This window comes from Sphaeramia orbicularis, chromosome 17 (genome assembly GCF_902148855.1).
Source record: "Sphaeramia orbicularis chromosome 17, fSphaOr1.1, whole genome shotgun sequence".
Classification (NCBI taxonomy): domain Eukaryota; kingdom Metazoa; phylum Chordata; class Actinopteri; order Kurtiformes; family Apogonidae; genus Sphaeramia; species Sphaeramia orbicularis.
In genome coordinates, this window is record NC_043973.1 from 25,382,139 (window position 1) to 25,400,888 (window position 18,750).

The following is an 18,750-nucleotide window of genomic DNA, read 5'->3' on the forward strand; positions in this document are numbered from 1 at the left end:
CTCTCCCATCACGTGCTTCGGCCACACATCTGGTGTACCATCTGTATCACTCCCCCCAATGTGACAGGTAGTCCCTCTCCCTCTCTGGAGGGAGCAGAAGGGGAAAGAGGGACATGGAAGGTAATTTTGGGTGTAAATGTGCTCTGGACCTCTCTGGATGCATCTGGACAAAGCAGACATGCTGCTGAGTGGGGCAGGGTCATTATCAGTTGGAAACTGACTACAAGATAGGAGATGAAGACAAAACAATTAGATCAAACTGTCAGGTTATGACGGCACCAGTCGTGCACATCTTGTTTATCTTTTCTTCAGGATGAATGATTTTGATGAATGATCCCCGTTTGGATTAAGTGTTATTGTAATACAACGCTAAATATAAATAACACAAGTCAGAGTATATTAAAGATTCTTTCATTTTATTATAATGTACAGTTATACAATGCAATGAACACAAATGTGACCACCACTTCAATGGGGTGCAGAATGCAAAATATTAAAACAGCCATATAAACAATATCAGAGGAAAATGAGGCCCTCCTCTTTATGCTGCTGTACATATGGGATCAATAAGGTATGCACCATAAAACAGATATCAAGCCAGTGATATAAAACTGCACAACCAGTTGTTACTGTGAAATTAAGGAATCAACTGCAGAACATTATTTTCACATCTTATGTTACATATTTGACAGTAACAATCTTTATTATTCACACACAACACTATTTGAATGACATCAACTTATACGTTTATTCAAAGGGAAAAGGGTATTCCAGCATTGTCAAGACTAACAAAATAATGTACTTGGAAATATTTATAATACCAAGTGCAATCTTTCCCATTCACCATTTTGCAGTCAATGGACAAGACTGAGGTGCTTGTATAGAAGAGATGGCTCTTGGGAGCATAAACTTACAATCTGCAGTGGCTACATATTACCATGTTGGGTACGTGTCAAATAAAGGCAATAGCCGTTTATCTGTCAGCTAATGTGTTCACTAACTTAAAAACACAGCTAGACAAAAGGTACAGCACTGGTTACATGCTTTATAACATATGAAACATTTCCCAGAGCTTTGTTCATTAAGTTCTAGGCTTGCTGTTCATTTCTGCTGTTAAGGGGAATTCTCTGCATCTCTATTAATTCACTGTTTTCTCACAAAAGAACTCATACAGTGTCCATGTGACCAATATAGCAGATCCAATTCCACAGTTCTACAATGTAACCCAAACAAAAAAAAAAAACAAAACAAAAAAAAAACAAAATAAAAACAAGTGCTGGATGGGTTCATCATAAAAAACATTGACACATACACTTCATGAAATAAACAACACAGCTTTAGTACTAGTTTTGTCTTATACAAAGTTAGCTTGATCTAAAAAGCATAAAATATATTTTTACATCATCACATACATCGAGACATGTACCATGGCCTAGCGGGAAGTTCATCAGGTGCATTATGTCTTTAAGCCCCCACATATTTCCCTACTGCTGGCATTATTGCTTCTTATTGACAGGGTGCTGAAGGTTAGAGAAATAATGAACCGTAATAGATTAAACTGTACATTTAAATGATCTCCAATATCCAAAATTTTGTTAGCCCATTTCACAATCGGCAATGCTAAAGGATAAGGCAGTTCCATTTTTTTTTAAGGCATTGCTGCTTTGAAACAGTGGACCAGAGGGTGGGTCACCGACTTTGACGTCAAGTCAAAATACATGAACAGAACACATTTTATAGGCAAGGATAGGGGCCCAAAGGGTGTTAAGGGGGGGTGATCTTGTTTTTGAGTACTGTATATTTTCGGTCTGAGAGAATCTCTGCAAGATGCAACCATCATTAAAGGCTGCGTAACACTTGACCAGAGGTCAAAGCTCAGAGATCAGAGCAGAGCTGTGTGGGTTGCTGTGACCATCTCTCATTGCTGGTAATTTCCATACTGCCCCTGTGGATAGAAATGTGACAGCATTGTGTTACTTATATTCTCAAAATACACAATATTAAGAAAATAAATAAATAAATAAAAAGAATAAGGCAATTACAAATCTTAAGTGCAAAGAGTGCAAAGAAACATTTGTGATTTTAACCACATCATATTGCAAACCATGATTTATGGCTGCATTTTCTGGTATTGACCAGCAGGTGGCAGCATGACCTCAGCTTGTGAGCTCTAAATTCAATCTCGACACCTCAGGTATCAGCAACAGGATGGTAAAGGACGATATTCCCTACTTACTAGTAGATAATAGTTTTTAGCGAGACAAATTCAGTGTAAAAACAGCAGTAATTGATGCATTTCAAGAACAGGGGTCGAAGTATGTGTTTGACGTCAATCACAAATATACTGAGAACAAATTTAGCTCTAGTGTTTAATGTAAATACTATTTGATTTCAAGTGTATGAATTTTATCAAAAGCATAATAGCCACCTAATCCAGCATTGTTCATTGCAGAGATTAATGACATGGCCAAACATGCTTTTGATTGTATCTCTGAAGACTAAACAGGCTGTGTTTGGGACCTCGAGACTTACAATTCGACCCCTGGTTACCAACATAATAAAAGAAGAACAAATTAAATGAAAACTGTCAACATAAAAAAAAAAGAAAGACAAAAGGGAAAAAAAATGGAAGATAGATAAAGACAACAAAAGAGACAGAAGAAACATAACAAATGCAAATTAAGGCTAAGTGTTCAAACGTCTAGATTGGACGTTGAGGTCTTCACAGCAACCATTACCTTTGCTTCTTACAGAGCTAGTCAGGGGTTCAATTCCCCGGGCCTTTATTTCCTCATGTGCCCCTGAATATTCAAAGATAAAGATATCAAAGTGTAGCTGTGGCACCCACATAGGACCACAGGAAGTACAGGGCAACAAATAGATCTTCCTTTGAACAGCAGAGCACTCTCATCAAGTTTAAGGAAGAACCCCTTGTAAAGCCCTCATATTTCACTGTACTGGCATTACCACATTAGCCAGGATACATAACTTAGATTTGACTTAACAAGTAAAAAAACAACAGTAACAGACTAGTTTGGAAACAGCTTAAACACCCAATATGATGACAGCATGCATATGATACTACCTGTAGTATCTAACTTCTCTGACAGAAATCTCTGGTCTACACACAATATACAACTAAATCATGTAATAAAACCCAATTAGGGGCAAACTACGACCTGAAGTCTCTGTGACTGTCTGTTGTTGCTGATATACTCACCTGGTCATAGCCATAAGGGCGTTGCTGCTGGCCTTGTGGGGGTCCAGGCTGAGGAGGGCGGTAGGCCCCGTACTGCTGGCCCTGCCCCTGAGGATAGTTGGGATACTGTCCTGGGGCACTTTGAGAGGGACCTATATTTACAACAAAAACAAAACAAAAAAAACCGAAACGGCTTAGCTGAATATTACATAAGCTTTAAATACATATAAAACCACTGAGTAAAGTTAAAGCATCATTTATATGCTACGATCCTGCCTACACAATGGACAGTTGAGGTTAAAATTCCAGAGTGATTTAACTAAAACAACTAAATAACACTGGATGCACTTGAATTTTAAGTTTTTGGGGGTCATAACACAGTTTTCACCTACGCACAAAGATTACCAAAAGCATTAGCTCCATTCAAGAAAACATGAGCTGCAGTACTTGATAGTTTTTTTTTTTGTTTTTTTTTTTAAAGAATCACTGGGCAAAATTCCCTTCCAGAGTGTGTTATTCAGTTTTTTTCTGAGAGAACCACTTGAATTGTTTAGCAAATATCCACAAAGGACTGTTAGTGTAGCTAAATGTATACATTTTTCATATTTTCCTTGTATTGTACGTCAACTTCTAAGTGTAACATCTATTTAGGTAAACGGCATTATTTTTTGCTATATTGATGAATATATTTGAGTAAGTTTCTGTGATTTTTATCTTTTTTTTTTTTTATTGTACAATCTTACTGTATGTAAGAGTGACCGCTGTGTTTACTCCTTGCCCGTGTATTCATGTTGTAGAAAATGTACTCCATGATGTCTTTATTTTGGCTAATCACAGATATTTTCAGACAGGTAGGGAGGTGAAGTACAATACGTGATTGACAGCTACAATCACCAATCACTGATCAGATTCAGTTTTATACCAAAATGAAGTGATACTGATTCGGACCAAGGTTATAACAGTTTTGGATTTTTCATTATAGTTTAGTTTTATTCAGTTCTGACTTTTTTTCCTCTAATTCAGTTAGTTTTAATTAGTTTTCAGAGCAGGTTTGCTAGTTTTTATTAGTTTTCATTTTTTTTCTAAATGCTTAGTTTTAGTATGTTTCCATGTTGCCAGGTAGAGTGGGGACGAGAAGCCAACTCTAAACCACAAGTGATGGACCGTGAAGTGTCGTATGGTGCCGCCAGCTAAAACTGCTCAAGCGAAATAAATCCATTTCATATCAATCCGACATTGACAAAGATGAAAAAAAAGGGAATTTTATACATAATTTTATAAGTTTTGGTTAGTTTTGTAAGCACACAAAACAGTTTCAGTTATTGTTTTTTTTTCTTTTAAGTATAGTTTTTTGTTTATTTCAGTTAACAAAAATGTTTTTTCCAATTCTAGTTTTCATCATTTTGTTAGTTTTCGTTAACGATAATAACCTTGATTTGGACTGAGAGGAGAGAGTTGCAGAATGTTTATAGTTTATACGGGTATTGTCATGGAATAAACAGAGTATTATTTTTGTTTTTTATATGGGTATAGTTATGAATTGGACAGTTATTTTTTTGTTTTGATATGTGCACTATTACTGCTATGAAAAGGACAGAGTTTATTTTTGTTTTGATATGTGCACTATTACTGCTATGAAAAGGACAGTTTATTTTAATGTGAAATGCTGCTGCAAAATGGACAGTCAATCCTTGATATGTACAGCAATTTTGTTAGAATTTAGTCTGATATGTGAGGATTTTTTAGTTACTTAGGGAATCTGACATAGGAATTCAGGGTAGATGAAGGATGGCGTGGGGTGGGGGGGTTATAAATAAAACTTCATCCCGCACTTTTTCGAATGTTTGACTTTCTTTTTATATAATTCTTTTGTTGTTTGATTTTAATGCAATATGCAAAATAAAGAAACAAATAAAGAAACAAACAAAGTCAGGCATGCTACAAGTAGAACAATTACCTATTAACACATGTAGAAATTACTAGTATTACTCGTGTTTTTAGGAACGTGGATCTATGAACATGTATACATAGTCAGCTCTAGTCTGCTGGAGTAGGAATGTACGGTCCCAGAAAACAAGAACACAATTCTGGTTAGACAGAGAAACAAACCTATTTCTGAACTAGGGATGCAAATTATCGATTAATCCATTAATCATTAGTTGATTGACCTTATCGATCGATTAACGATTGACAAGCGGCAATTTTTCTGAGAATCTGAATTTCTCTTTCGATCAGGTCTATAAGAATAAAAGCTAAATACTGTTTATATACTTCATTGAAAAAAAAAGTCATATTCCTTAATGATTGATTTTTTGAACCATTGGATACAGAACAGACAATGACACGTATGGAGTAGAACTAAAGAAATTCTGCAGAGAAATTCAATAAAATAAACTGATCTGAGGAGGGGTAGTTTAGAAGAAATGGGCATTTCTCATTTTGCATCACTGACATGATGAAGTGAGATTTCAGCGGAGATGCGCTGAAGAATTGATCAACGCCATGATCCAGTTCGATGACCGGCTATCCCAGTCGCAGTGTCACAGCGTGGACAAACCGGGAGCCTTCAGACAGGACGTGGAAAAGGGCAATTAACCGACAATTTAACCAAGCAAATTCTTATCGACAATTAATCGACAGTCGATTAATTGTTTACATCCCTATTCTGAACATAATGAAACTCCTACATATGAATAGCTTTTAGATATCCACAAACATCACAACATCCATGTTTTCACGATGGTAGTTGTTGAGTTAAAAGAGGGAGGCTGAGATTGCACAGTCAAGCACGTCTGCCCCAGTGGAAATGTTTTACATTAATAGGAATATGCACTGTTGCATGTAAAATGGGAATACAGGTCAAATATTCATTTTCATTAATAAACAGCTTTTACTGTCTTTTTCTGAAACGGATGAAAATATTGTGATGAGCACTGAATAATATTAAAGCACAACCTGTTGCCATATTATACTAAAGGAAAAGCTTATTGTGTTATTCTTGACTTTAACATTTATTTAAAGAGAGAGAGGGGGGGGATCAGAAAACTCATACCCAAGTTGAAAATGGTCAGAGTTTTGCTCATTAACTGTTCCCATCTCCTACCTGTTATTGTGAGACCTCAAGGGAATCCCTGTTAGTTTACCACCACTAATGGGCGGTAATAAAAAAAGCTGATGTATGACAAAGAGAGGATGGTGAATGTGTCAGACCCATTTGTTTAGACTGCCTCCACAACGCTTGACTCAGTAATGAAAGAGAATGAGTGAGTCAGGTTGGAGCCAGCCGTTCCCTAATGCAAGGAGACATCAAGGAGATTCTGTTGGTCTTCATTAATGAAGCAAGCTTCATTAAAAAAAAAAAAAAAAAAAAAAAAAAAAAAAAAAAAAAAAAAAAAAAAAAGAAGAAAACAAAAATCACTTCATCAGCCCCCGTACACCGCAACAATCTATGCAGGAGCAGTGAACGACCGAGCGAAGCCTGACTGGGGCTGAAGTCAAATGAGGCCCACGCAGCATCGTTAGGCTCTCGTAATGCCTGATGCTGTTGAGCGTAACCTTGTGGGGGCCTGTGAGAGGAAGCGTGTGTGTGTGCCAGATGGATCTCACCTCACAGCCTCTGCCTCTCCGCTTGCTCATTACTAACTTGAGCTCAGACGGAGACGGAGTGTGAGTGATGGAAGGTTCTGCTGAAAAATTGGATGAGGAAGAAAAAGACACAAGACGGGAAGGAGCTCCAATACTATGACTGCATGTCAAACTTTTTTTTAACACTGTATGCTTTAAAAGATGGCCTCCAGATATGTTATAAGACACACAGTGTAAAATACTGCTCAAGAAGGATGATTTTAAAAATGCATCGGTTTAGATAAACTCTACACATATGTTTTTAATATTAAAGATAGGAATTTATGTAATTCCAGCCTTTCCTGTTGCCAGCTCAGAATCCATGAATTAGGAATGTAGTGATATACTGTTGTAAGATGCCCTGTGGTTGTTCTATGTACACCTGCTTTTCTAAAATATTGACAACCAAATGGAGAACCTCATTTGCGTTTGCATTACCTCTAAAAAGGCAAAAAATTAAGGGCAGATCAAAGAAATGGATGGCATCTGAAAGGCCCTTGGTTGAAGAATGGATTAATGTCATTCACGATATATTTGTTACGGAGAAACAACCATTTGTTTTAAGACAGGAACGAGACAGAACGGTGGAAACCTTGGACTGAATTTGTATCTTTCATTAAGATCGGACTTTAAACCAACAGAATAAATTAGCTTTTTTCAATGATATTCTTTTCCTTTACTTAAATGTAAATTGTAATTATGTAACGAATACATATTTAATTACTAGTGACTTTGTGTTCGGTGTGGAAAAATAGATCATGGAGAGAAACTATCTTGATGTATCAAATGTTCAATTGTTCCTAATAAAAACTTGAAAAAATAAACCACAGCTGAATCTATTTATTTCTGAAGAGAGATTTCCTTTTGTTCCGACAAGAGATGAACAGCTTTGCTATTCATTTTCAAAAACGACGATTTTTAGCACATACAGTACCATCCACTTCAATAATATTTAAAATTTTCAGCCAATTTTCCAATCTAAATTTTTACTTTCACTCCTTTTAGTCATTGACCTATAGTAATAAACAACTGTGTTTCATATGCTGTGATACTGCAATATTTCCTGGGATAGTTAGCATACTGTGAAGATCGAATACCACGACAATGCCACTGCAAATGTACGGACCTGAAAGAAATTGGAGAATGTTTGTTTTCCAAACTATTTGCAGTTACTGACAATTGCAATATTCCCTATTCTAAACTCATAACAGAGAAAATACCTTTACATATTTTAAGACAATTTCCTGCAACTGGAAAAAGTAATCCTGCATCAATTTACAAATGTAAATAATACCATGTAGAGTACCTTTTTAGGGGGGGATATTTGGAGTTCACATATTTCTTGACTATGCCTGAATGTAAGAATGTCAAAAATGTTTGGCTGCCACTCATGACACAGTTTGCCCAGTGTCTGTGCCCCTCAGCCAAAGCTGCTCTCCCACTCTGTCAAAAGTCTGTGTCATATCAAACTAAAGCACCAGGAGAAATGCTAATGCGGTGCCAGCCACCACTACTGATTAAATTTCTCTTCCACCAAACTTCAATCCCCGATCCATTCATTAAGGTGCTCCTTTAATTCCTTGCTCTTGATGATGTCTTGACATGCATTTGGCATGGCTACATTTCCAAGGGGCAGTAACCACCAACTCACTCAGGAAGAATTATTATTCAATACTTAAAAAGGCAGGAACCAAAAAAAAAAAGAGAAAAAAAAGGAAAAGAAAAAAAAAAAAAAAAAAAAAAAAAAAAGAGAGCTGCTAGTGCCTCCTGCAGGGCAAAGAGGAGGTGGAAACTTACCATAACCCTGCTGCTGTGGAGGGTAGCCCTGCTGACCCGGGTACTGCTGCTGGGGAGGGTAGCCCTGCTGCTGAGGGGGGCCTTGCTGGTACGCTTCCTGTTGTTGGCCGTACTGGGCATTACCTTCAGGGAGTAACATCAGGCAATGTAAGCCACATATTGACGATTACAGCACACACAACAAGCAACCTTTAAAAGCATGTATTTACTTTTAAAGTGTCATGGTTTAGGTATTAAAATAGATACAAGGTAAAAAAAAAGAAAAAAAAAAGAATAAAAAAAAAGGAAGAGGTAAAACTGTAAGAAAAGGACAGGGTTTTTATCTTGAGGAAATATGAATGGAGCTTCGACTGCAATACAATCTTGGCTGGAAGAACAACAGCTATGAAAAATTATAGTGGAAATACTGAAATAATTTTTACCACATTAACATAAAAATGTAGACATGACACTAAGAAGGGTGTATTTATTTTACTTCACAGCCAATGTTGGGCAACAACAAATTTTCTCAAAATTCTCCTCTACAGTCCCGGGACATGAACAGCAGCAAAATGATGTTATGTAAAGTTGGAAAATGGTCATAGTTTCATAGAAAAAAAAAAAAAGATGACAAAATACACCTTCAGGATTTTAATGCTGTGAAATTAACAATAAGCAATTTAACTACAGTGGCTGCAAACTTTGGTTATCTCTGCATGACCTCAAAATTAAGACAACATGAGGATAAGTAAATTAGTGGTGTTTAGGCTGAACTGTACAAACAGCATTTTAATGAGATCAGAGGTTTATAAAAGTGTGTCCTATAAGCAGCAATCATTATAGCTTGTACTGTTTTATACAAAAATGGGGATTTGTGTGTTTCAAAGGTCAAAGAAAACAGTGCAGTCAGTACAGGAAAAAGCAAAACACAATAAACATAAAAGGTAATGTTAATTGAACAAGGAAAGAGAAGGAGTTTGTTTTTACTTTGGTAATGTAATATACATTACTACCACCAGTGAGGAAAAAAGACATTTATCTCTCCACAAAACCGGGTGGCTTTATCATTCACTACTGTTGCTCCTCTGCAAATCGTAAACATTATTTTCTGGGCAAGAACAGAAAAGTTAAGAGCCACTGTAACCTAAGGGGTAGTAAATGTATGAAAGGTGGTCCTGTTGCACAAACACGATAGCGTGAAAGAATAACAGCTTACTTGTAAAAATGTAGATACAACTTTGTGCTTTAATAACTTCAACCACCAAGACTCACACAGAACTCTGTCCCTGACTTCTCTTTGACAAAACAGATAAGAGTACCTGGCATAACTAGGGGATGGTGTTCCATGAATGTTTATGGATTAGAGCTTCTTTTACTGTGAGATTAATGCTGACATGAGGATGCTCAAACTGAGATACATACTTCTTTAGACCTAAAGGTCACTTTAATTTCCCAGAAAATAATGAAGAAACTGATAGATTGGCTTTTTCACAGTCTCTTTGCATCATTTGTGTTTTAACACAACTCCTGGGTTTGGTTCTCTTTTTTTTTTTTTTTTTTTTTTTTCTTTTTCCATTTCTCCTACCTTCTGAGGCTCCCTGTCCTGCGTGACTGTACTGGTCCCCATAGTAGTCTTCCTGCCCTGGGTACTGCTGAGGGGGTCCTATACACACATACACACAACATACATACAAGTAGATACAAGGTGTTGTTGGAAAGGTTGTGTGAGGGGAAGAGGAGAGAGGTTGGACTCCCTGCTGCAAGGTCTTGTTAGAAATCTTTCTTTTGATCACTTGACTAATTTTTAGTTACTGAAGATTTTAAATTAAGGCCTCAAGATGTCTATGAGGAACAGAAATGAAAATACAGGAATTTAGAGGGGGAAAAAAAGAGTAAGAAATGCAGGGAGAGGGTTAGGGAAAAGAAAGACTAACACTCACAACTTGCACACTTGACAGACACACTCTATGGGGCATACCTTGCTGTGGGGGCCTATAGGGTGGCATTGGCCTCTGCCCCATGACGTGGTTTCCTTGGTTGACCTGGCCCATCATGCCCATTGGGGTCTGCTGACCTTGGTAATGCTGCCCACCACCACCGGGAGGCATGTTATACTGCTGGGAGGGAGGCTGCTGGTGCATCATGGGGCCTGATGTACACCAGGGGTGTTGGTGTGAATAAAATCAAACAGTAAATGTGATCAAAAATCAACAGAATGATGTAAAGTAAGACCTCAAGCTGCACTCAAATGATATTAAACAGGTGGAAAATCACAATGGCTTGTTTACCTTGATTAGGCTGCATGTTCATGTTTGGCCGAGGCCCATAGTTTCCCATGGGTTGGCCCTGGGTCATGTTCATTTGACTCTGTGCTGGTATGCCCTGGGAAGAAGGGACGGTGTGATTGTAGCCACCCATTGAGCCATGGCTGTTGGGGGGCATATTCATAGAGCCGCTGGGCATGTTTGGGGGTTGGTTAGGGCCGGGGCCGGGACCTTGCATAGGCATGTGATTAGGTCCTATAAAAACACAGCAGAATTAATTTATTATTTCCGTAAAATAAAAAGGCATTTAGAAAACAGGGTTATTTTACATAATTGGTCACAATAAGTGTTCTGTCCAGCCCCAGACTAAATACAAGCAGATATTTACACATGTACACAGCAAGTGTACCACTATACAAGAATAATACTCAACTAAAAAAAACCTGAAAGACACGTGATGATATATTTGAAGGCTGTGGTTCAAATAGTATGCAATAAATTGTTTAATCAGTTTATTTGTGTCTAACTTGATTGTAGACTTGCAATACTTCATCAGCTAAAAAGAAAGTAAACAATTCATTTACACAGTACATGTAAACAATCAAACAGAGAGTCGCCTCAACATTTATGACCCAGAGATAGAAATCATGTCCTTTATTAAAACCAAGAGGTTTCATTCACAAGTGACAACCTTTCCTAGGAGGCAGCAGCATCTTAAAAGCTCTTTTTTGTATAACCGGTGTTTATGCACTGCAAAAAACTTCATCATAGCTCCACTAACATTGCAAAATGTATATTCAATGTACATGATCTATTCCAGGGAATAAAAGACCTTTCTGACATTATATATTCCTTGTGTTGTACAATTAGAATTCTTGTTTTGTTTCATACCATCTATTGAAGTTTTTACAGAAAGTTAAGTGCAATGTATGTGCATAGAACAAGGTATTAATATAATTAAATATTTCTAACTGAAGAGAGGAAAAGATCATTAACAAACAGACTGGAAGTCTAAGACCACCAATGCTGGTAAATAGGTGACATCATCCTCCAGGAGACCGACCTCCCTCACAGTTCTGTGCTGTTGCTAGGCAACCCAAGTGAGACAGAGACTGAGGGAGAAGAGGGGGAAGAAAAAAAAGAGAGAGATGAGGGAGGGACATGGGGGTGTTGGGGGGGGGGGCAGGACACCTACCAGGCATCTGTCCATTCATCTGGGTCTGCATGTGTGGAGCTGGAGGGCCACCAGTTACCATACCCTCAGAGGGCATGTTGTGACCATGAGGAGGCTGAGGGGGAGGTCCACTTTGGTTCATCCCACCAGGGCCCATGGGCATGTTTTGAGTGGGTGGCTGCAGGTAAACGATAGACAAAAAAACAAAAACTAACTCCCATCAGCTTTGCTAGAAACATCAGAGCCTGAATCATATAAGAAAACTTTATTTAAAAAAACAACAGAAAATGAAATAAATAAGAGCTGTTGTCAAACATGACGTACACAATAATACATATATAAAAGCAAAGCTCTAGCTGTTGTTAATATTAAAATTATTTCATGAGTCATCTATATTGTTTAACAATTCACTCAACCACAACAAAGAACATGCAATAATACTCACCGCAGGAAGGAGAGACTGCATGTTCTGATTTGAGTCTGCTATTGTGGCCAGGTATACTAAATTTCTGTGCAGCATCTGTTGATACCTTTTAAAATGAGGGATATAATTTAAAGTTTTAGATCGTTGTAAACTTGACATTTCAGTCAGATGTTAGCACAAGACTTGCATAACTTACTGTGAACACTCAGCCGTTTTGCCTTTGCTTTGGAAGTCCATTATACATTGGATGAGCTGGTTGTTCTCGTCAAGTAACTGCAACAGTGAACGCAGAGATTTAACACTACATCACGTGTTAATGTTATCTTTAACAGTACATTTTATTTCATAAAACGTAATGGCTATACTGTGGTTACTACTGGCTTTGGTGGTGAACATTTGGTTTTGATTAAACAACATCAGGGGATGTAGAGGGGGCGTTTTGTGAAATGTGATTGTGCTTTCTAGCTAACAAAAGACGCGTCTTGCTAGTTAGCTGTCCTCTGCTAACAAACCCGCGGGGCCTTCATTCATTGAATATACAATTATGCGTTAGTCTATGAAATCGCCCTAAGAGTCGTCGTTAACACATGGCGTCTCAACTCCAGAGAGGTTCGTATTCACCGCGCTTTGACCCTGTACACAGTGCCCGATCTATTCACAGTTAGACTTGGATGGGCTCTACTACATTTATTAGCTCAACGGCTAGCAGCGTCTGATACCACAGCCTCCATTCTGCGACGCGCTAAAAAAGATGAATTACCTTTTGTATTCCAGCGGGTGTTATATCACCCTTCCCACGCTGCCTGTGAGGTGCAAACGCCACCGACATGGTAACACTGTGTAAACTGAAAGTAAGCTAGATCATAAAAGTCAAATGTAGCTAACACACTTAACAAATCGGCAGAACTCCGATCAAACAGTTCAGAATAGGAGGATGCAATTTTGTAATGCAGCGGTCCGTTTAGGGGGGATTGTATAGTAATTCAAAATAGGTTTGATGTTTACCTTTATTTATGTGGCCATTGAGGTATACTGTTTCATTGTGTGTTTGAAAAAAGTGATATTATTCCACACGTGTGTTCATTTTGAGAAAAGCATAAATATTTCATTTTAATAAAATCACAGTTTCCCCTATTTTTGAGACAGTGGAACAGTCTGGATTTAGTCCTGAAGGCCACGGGACTGATCAACAAAGAGGGGCACCTCAGTCGAAGTTTACATGTATATAAAATATTAAAATATTTCTGAGTCATATTTAGGTAACTATAACCAACACTTCTTTTTAATTAAATCATTTTGTATCTTCATCGGCTTTTATCTTACATAAAGTGACTTGAAGTATAGATTAGGTAGTCATGAAGAAGTAAATTTAGTAAATTTAGCCAATTTTCTCCTGATTTTGAAACTGGAAATATTTGTTCATGTAAAAATGTATTTTAAAAAATCAAAATTATACGTTTTTTTCTTAATTTGTAAATGTTTTTTTTTTCTTGCGGGTGTGGGCGTCATGGGTTGCAGACTCATGGATTGGTATCGCCCGAGTTCAGAGGTGACGCGCAAGCGTAGTTTGTAACTCATGCAGACGAGCCGCTCTTGCTAACTAGCTGAATCATTTAGGGGAAATTTCTGTCTTTTTTCTTTTGATTGTACGTGTGCTGCAGGACAATGGCGGCAAGATATGACAGAGCTATTACTGTCTTTTCTCCGGATGGCCATCTTTTCCAGGTTGAATATGCGCAAGAAGCAGTAAAGAAAGGTTCCACAGCGGTAAGTTGAAAATGTTCACAACTAGAGCGAACCTTAGCAAATACAGCCGGAGTTAGCCAATCAGCTAGCATGCTTTCTTCCTCCTCATAAGTGTAGTTAGTTTGCTTTTTTCTGTTATGTGTTACAGTTAGGCACTGTCACATTATGGGATTGTTTGACAGAGAGGGGGTAAAATGTTTTAATGTGTATAGTATTCCTTTAAAGTGAACATGCTAAAAGTAACACGAACATTCATTTTGTCGCTGTGTCACTCTGACAACAGTTTCAGTTTCATTATGCTAACGCTAATCTTAGTCAGTCAAGTAAACGGTAAAGTTGCCAAGACTTTGTAGGTAACAACAGTGACTCAAGTTATATTTTATTCTGCCTGTCCATGCACTATAGATGCGTCAGTTACAATAGAATGTGGGTACGTTTGCTTATAATTGTAAGATAAACAATAATACACTGACTTGGTTATCCTAGCAAAATTTTGGACGGCGTCGACAAACCATCTTTAAGATCTATGTGCAAGATTTAGTATTATGATGTTTTTCACTCATGACTTTACAGGTTGAATGACTTGGCAAAATATGATGCATCTCTATGTGTCATTATATGTTAGGCACTTTTTGTAGTTACACGGATTGTCATCCAACATGAGTTACAGTAAGAAGATGTACTGAATAAGTCATCATGTTGTAGTTACACAAACCTGGACACAGAAAGTCTTACTGAAATAGACCCTCAGCCCTTTAGGTCATTTAATGTACAGTTCTCAAAACCTGCTCTTAAATTGTACTACGACTTTTATTATGTGTCAAGCCAACAACTGATTACTGACTGTAATGATGTATTATTTTTTTTCTGTAGGTGGGAATCAGAGGTAAAGACATTGTCGTTCTTGGTGTTGAGAAGAAATCTGTAGCAAAGTTGCAGGAGGAGAGGACAGTCCGAAAGATTTGTGCCCTTGACGAGCATGTCTGTATGGCATTTGCAGGTACCTCAACCAACAAACTTGCTTTTTAAAAAAACAAAAACAAACAAACTTATCAGTTTTACTACAACACAGACTGTTACAGAGCTGCAACCGATTAATTAACTCAAAGTGATCCAAAAAAGTCATTCAACCACAATTCTCCTGAATCAAAGCTTTGTTTCCTTCATTACTCTGCTGTTAAACATTGGTTCCACTGTTGTGTTTCATATGGACGCTTACTGTGACGCACAAAGAAGCTTCAGTTCAGGAAAACTGCAATAGAATGTCTCCCTTCAATCAATTCGAGTCGATTAATCGAATCGGGACTTTTTGCATTGACTTCAAGCACCTAGTCGATTAATCGGTTGCAGTTCTAGACTGTTATGACAGTTAAACTTTGGTGACAAGTAAATGTCATTCAAATAAGAGTGATTATTTTTTCTTATTTCTGTACATTTTATGTCACTAGTAAAATACTAGTAATGAGGATTAGAGGAGCTGTTTATTGCCACTGAACAGTGGAACACACAAATAAATATGACACTACTTGTCTTTAAGCTTTTGTAAACTAAAGTTTCACAGGGAAAATTTGACATAAATAATGACATAAAGCTTAATATTGAAATATACAGAAATATTAATGAAAATGACTTGTACCAGTAGAGGTTAGGTGCCTGGAGAAATGCTCTCAGTAGGATGAAATTATTTGAAAAGTGATATCATCTTATCTTCATCAATTTCTCAAACAGTAGAACACTGGCCTCACTAGGTCATTTAATTGTAACATTATTATTATAATTTTATAGTCTTAACAGGCCTACCTGAGACTTTGCTATCTTGAATCAGTTGTCATCAACTGTCTCTTTTTCATTCATTTGTTGTCTAACTATTTAATCTATTGCTTTGTTTAAGGCTTGACAGCAGATGCCCGTATTGTGATAAACAGAGCCCGGGTTGAATGCCAAAGCCACAGGCTAACTGTTGAGGACCCAGTGACCGTGGAATACATCACACGCTACATAGCTACACTGAAACAGGTACTTTTACTTTTATGACATAATGTGGGGTTTAAAATTAACCTTTTGGCTCATCTGCCAATGGCAGGCAAACTGATGAAACCTCCCAAAAATAGAGTATGTGCAATGCATTTTGCAATTTTAGGGCCGATATTTAAATTTGATCACACATTATTTAGCATTGCACTGCTAATAAGGTTAGTAGTATGCATACTCATCTCTAGTGTCACTTTAAGGGACAATTCTGAATACACAATGTCAAACATACAAGTTCATTTTCTTTTGAAGATTTTCATAAAATTACACTTTTCAGTTACTATCAGTGATTCATTTGTAGTGTAGCAGAACAGCTGTATAGAGCCTGTAGTCAGAATAATGGATGGATAATGATTTATCAGGGTCATGGGAACAGTAGATGCCAGAATTTGAGTATGTAAGGTGAACAGAGAGTCACATTAGTCTCAGTCAATATACATAAAAATTTTAACACAGTGATTGCAGCTTTTTTAGGAGGCACCCTACTTGTGACCCAAATGTATTTATCCACCAAACCCAAAATTCACCTGCATTTGGTACTTGGTAGATGTTCCTTTTAGACTCTAACCATATTATATGTATGCTCTGTTAATAAACTGAAAAAAATGTAATTCTCCGTAAATTGACTGGTCATGTATTTGTACGAATTGCCATTTAAAGTTGCCTGTGTATTGGTCTTATTTGTAGCGCTACACTCAAAGCAATGGGCGTAGACCATTTGGCATCTCTGCTTTAATTGTTGGCTTTGACTACGATGGGACTCCGAGGCTGTATCAGACAGACCCCTCAGGAACTTACCATGCATGGAAGGTCAGTGAGTTTGTTCTTTGTTTATTACCTTGTTTTTGTTCATCTCAGACAACCAGCAAAATATCAGTACATTATAAAATATTAAATACTACATTATTGTGTTCAATTGTAAAACATCAGGCAAATGCCATTGGCCGTAGTGCCAAAACTGTGAGGGAGTTCCTGGAGAAGAATTATACAGACGAGGCCATTGCAGGGGACAATGAGGCAATCAAGTTGGCTATTAAAGCCTTGCTTGAGGTAAGGTCACATTTAGTCTTTCCATGGTCACATCTTTCACTTTGATTATTATTTTTTGGATTTTTTTTTTTGTAACAGAAGCATAAAGCAGTACTTTACCATTATGTATTAGCTACACATTGAATGGTTACTTAACTAGTTTAACAAGCTGGTTAAATATTTTGTAATGTGTTTTTTTTGTTACTGTAAATTAACTGTATAGCATTTAGGAATTCTCATTTAATCTTATTTAGCCATAAAATCCTTTGGTCATAAAACTTTTAATAAAACAGTTAATCCAGTGTTAAATTTGCTAAATTCAACTATTACTTAATGTAATAATGATGGTTTAATTTCCCTTTTCTAAACACATAAAGCTTGTCCCGCACCACTTTAATGCAGACATAAGTAGAACGCTGGTTCTTTGGAGCCATTTGACCACTTTTCATCACAATCTATTTTGTCACAGGTTGTCCAGTCAGGAGGCAAAAATATTGAACTTGCTGTAATCAGACGGAATCAACCACTGAAGGTAACCTTCCAGCAAACTATACAGCTCTTAAGTTTCATGTCTGTTATGTGTTGATTAACGGTAGCTTTTCTTGCTTGTTTACAGATTTTGGAATCTAAGGAAATTGAGAACCTGGTTGCTGAGATTGAAAAAGAGAAAGAAGAAGAGGCGGAAAAGAAGAAGCAGAAAAAATCCACTTGAAGCAGTTGATTGTTCTTTGTTGCAAACAATTACATATTTAGATTGCAAATGTTAATAAGTGTCAGAAGGCTGGTGGTTCTTCCATTTACTTCGTCATAAAGAGCTAAATCCTAACTTGAGATGTATTCTGTTTGCACACATCTGTAACTGATACTGTTTTAACTGCAAAAGACGTACTGTCAAATTCCAGCTGACTAATGTGCACACAGGCATATATTGTTCCCAAGTTAAGGTTTAGAACTTTACAGGCACTTCATGTTTTTGTATATTCTCCAAACAGCTCTGGTGATGTCTTTGTCAAATGCCCAATAAAACCATTTGTAACATTCAATATCAGAATGAAACCAAATAACCAATAAAAGTAGGTTTGTTTGTAACAATTTGTTCCGTTACTTGTATTGGAAAAAAGTCTCAATGCCTCAGTGAGCGAAAGGAACTTTAGAAGGAAAAGTTACACCTAAGAACAATGAGGAAAACTGGGTGTTGATGAAAAGTTTATTGAATGGTGATGTTTTAGTCTCCATTAGGCTTTGGCAACATTATGACACATACACATACGAGCTGCTAAAATCGTCCTACCATCAGACGACTCAACCATCAGTTAAACTGAAAAAATACAGGGTGGGGAAGCAAAATTTACAATGTTTTGAGGCAGGGGTTGAAAGACAGTGTATGACCAATTAGTTTATTGAAAGTCATGAGAATTTATTCGCCACAAGAAAATTGACATAATAGAAAATATTTTTATTCTATGTCCTTCTTTCTCAATAA

The 18,750-nt window shown here is 37.2% G+C and overlaps 2 protein-coding genes across 4 annotated transcripts; one reads left to right on the forward strand and one right to left on the reverse strand.

Moving 5' to 3' along the window:
* Nucleotides 1-395: 395 nt before the first annotated feature.
* Nucleotides 396-13,413, reverse strand: ss18 (SS18 subunit of BAF chromatin remodeling complex). Of its 3 annotated transcripts, XM_030160283.1 has the most exons (11): nt 13,222-13,413; nt 12,658-12,734; nt 12,483-12,567; nt 12,059-12,215; nt 10,888-11,118; nt 10,578-10,748; nt 10,185-10,262; nt 8,621-8,743; nt 3,221-3,351; nt 2,739-2,801; nt 396-1,945 (listed from the first exon to the last, which is right to left on the reverse strand). In XM_030160283.1, exons 1-10 carry the CDS (start codon nt 13,288-13,290, stop codon nt 2,784-2,786), a joined length of 1,140 nt encoding a protein of 379 aa, XP_030016143.1. In that variant the 5' UTR covers nt 13,291-13,413; the 3' UTR covers nt 396-1,945; nt 2,739-2,783. The 3 variants fall into 3 exon arrangements, with proteins under 3 accessions (XP_030016143.1, XP_030016142.1, XP_030016144.1); XM_030160282.1 differs by lacking the exon at nt 2,739-2,801; XM_030160284.1 differs by lacking the exons at nt 2,739-2,801; nt 10,185-10,262 and having other exon boundaries at nt 13,222-13,412.
* Nucleotides 13,414-14,012: 599 nt separating this feature from the next.
* psma8 (proteasome 20S subunit alpha 8) lies at nt 14,013-18,356 on the forward strand. The gene is made up of 7 exons (XM_030161233.1): nt 14,013-14,228; nt 15,081-15,207; nt 16,099-16,223; nt 16,926-17,048; nt 17,169-17,288; nt 17,737-17,799; nt 17,884-18,356. Exons 1-7 carry the CDS (start codon nt 14,127-14,129, stop codon nt 17,977-17,979), a joined length of 756 nt encoding a protein of 251 aa, XP_030017093.1. The 5' UTR covers nt 14,013-14,126; the 3' UTR covers nt 17,980-18,356.
* The last annotated feature ends 394 nt before the right edge of the window (nt 18,357-18,750 follow it).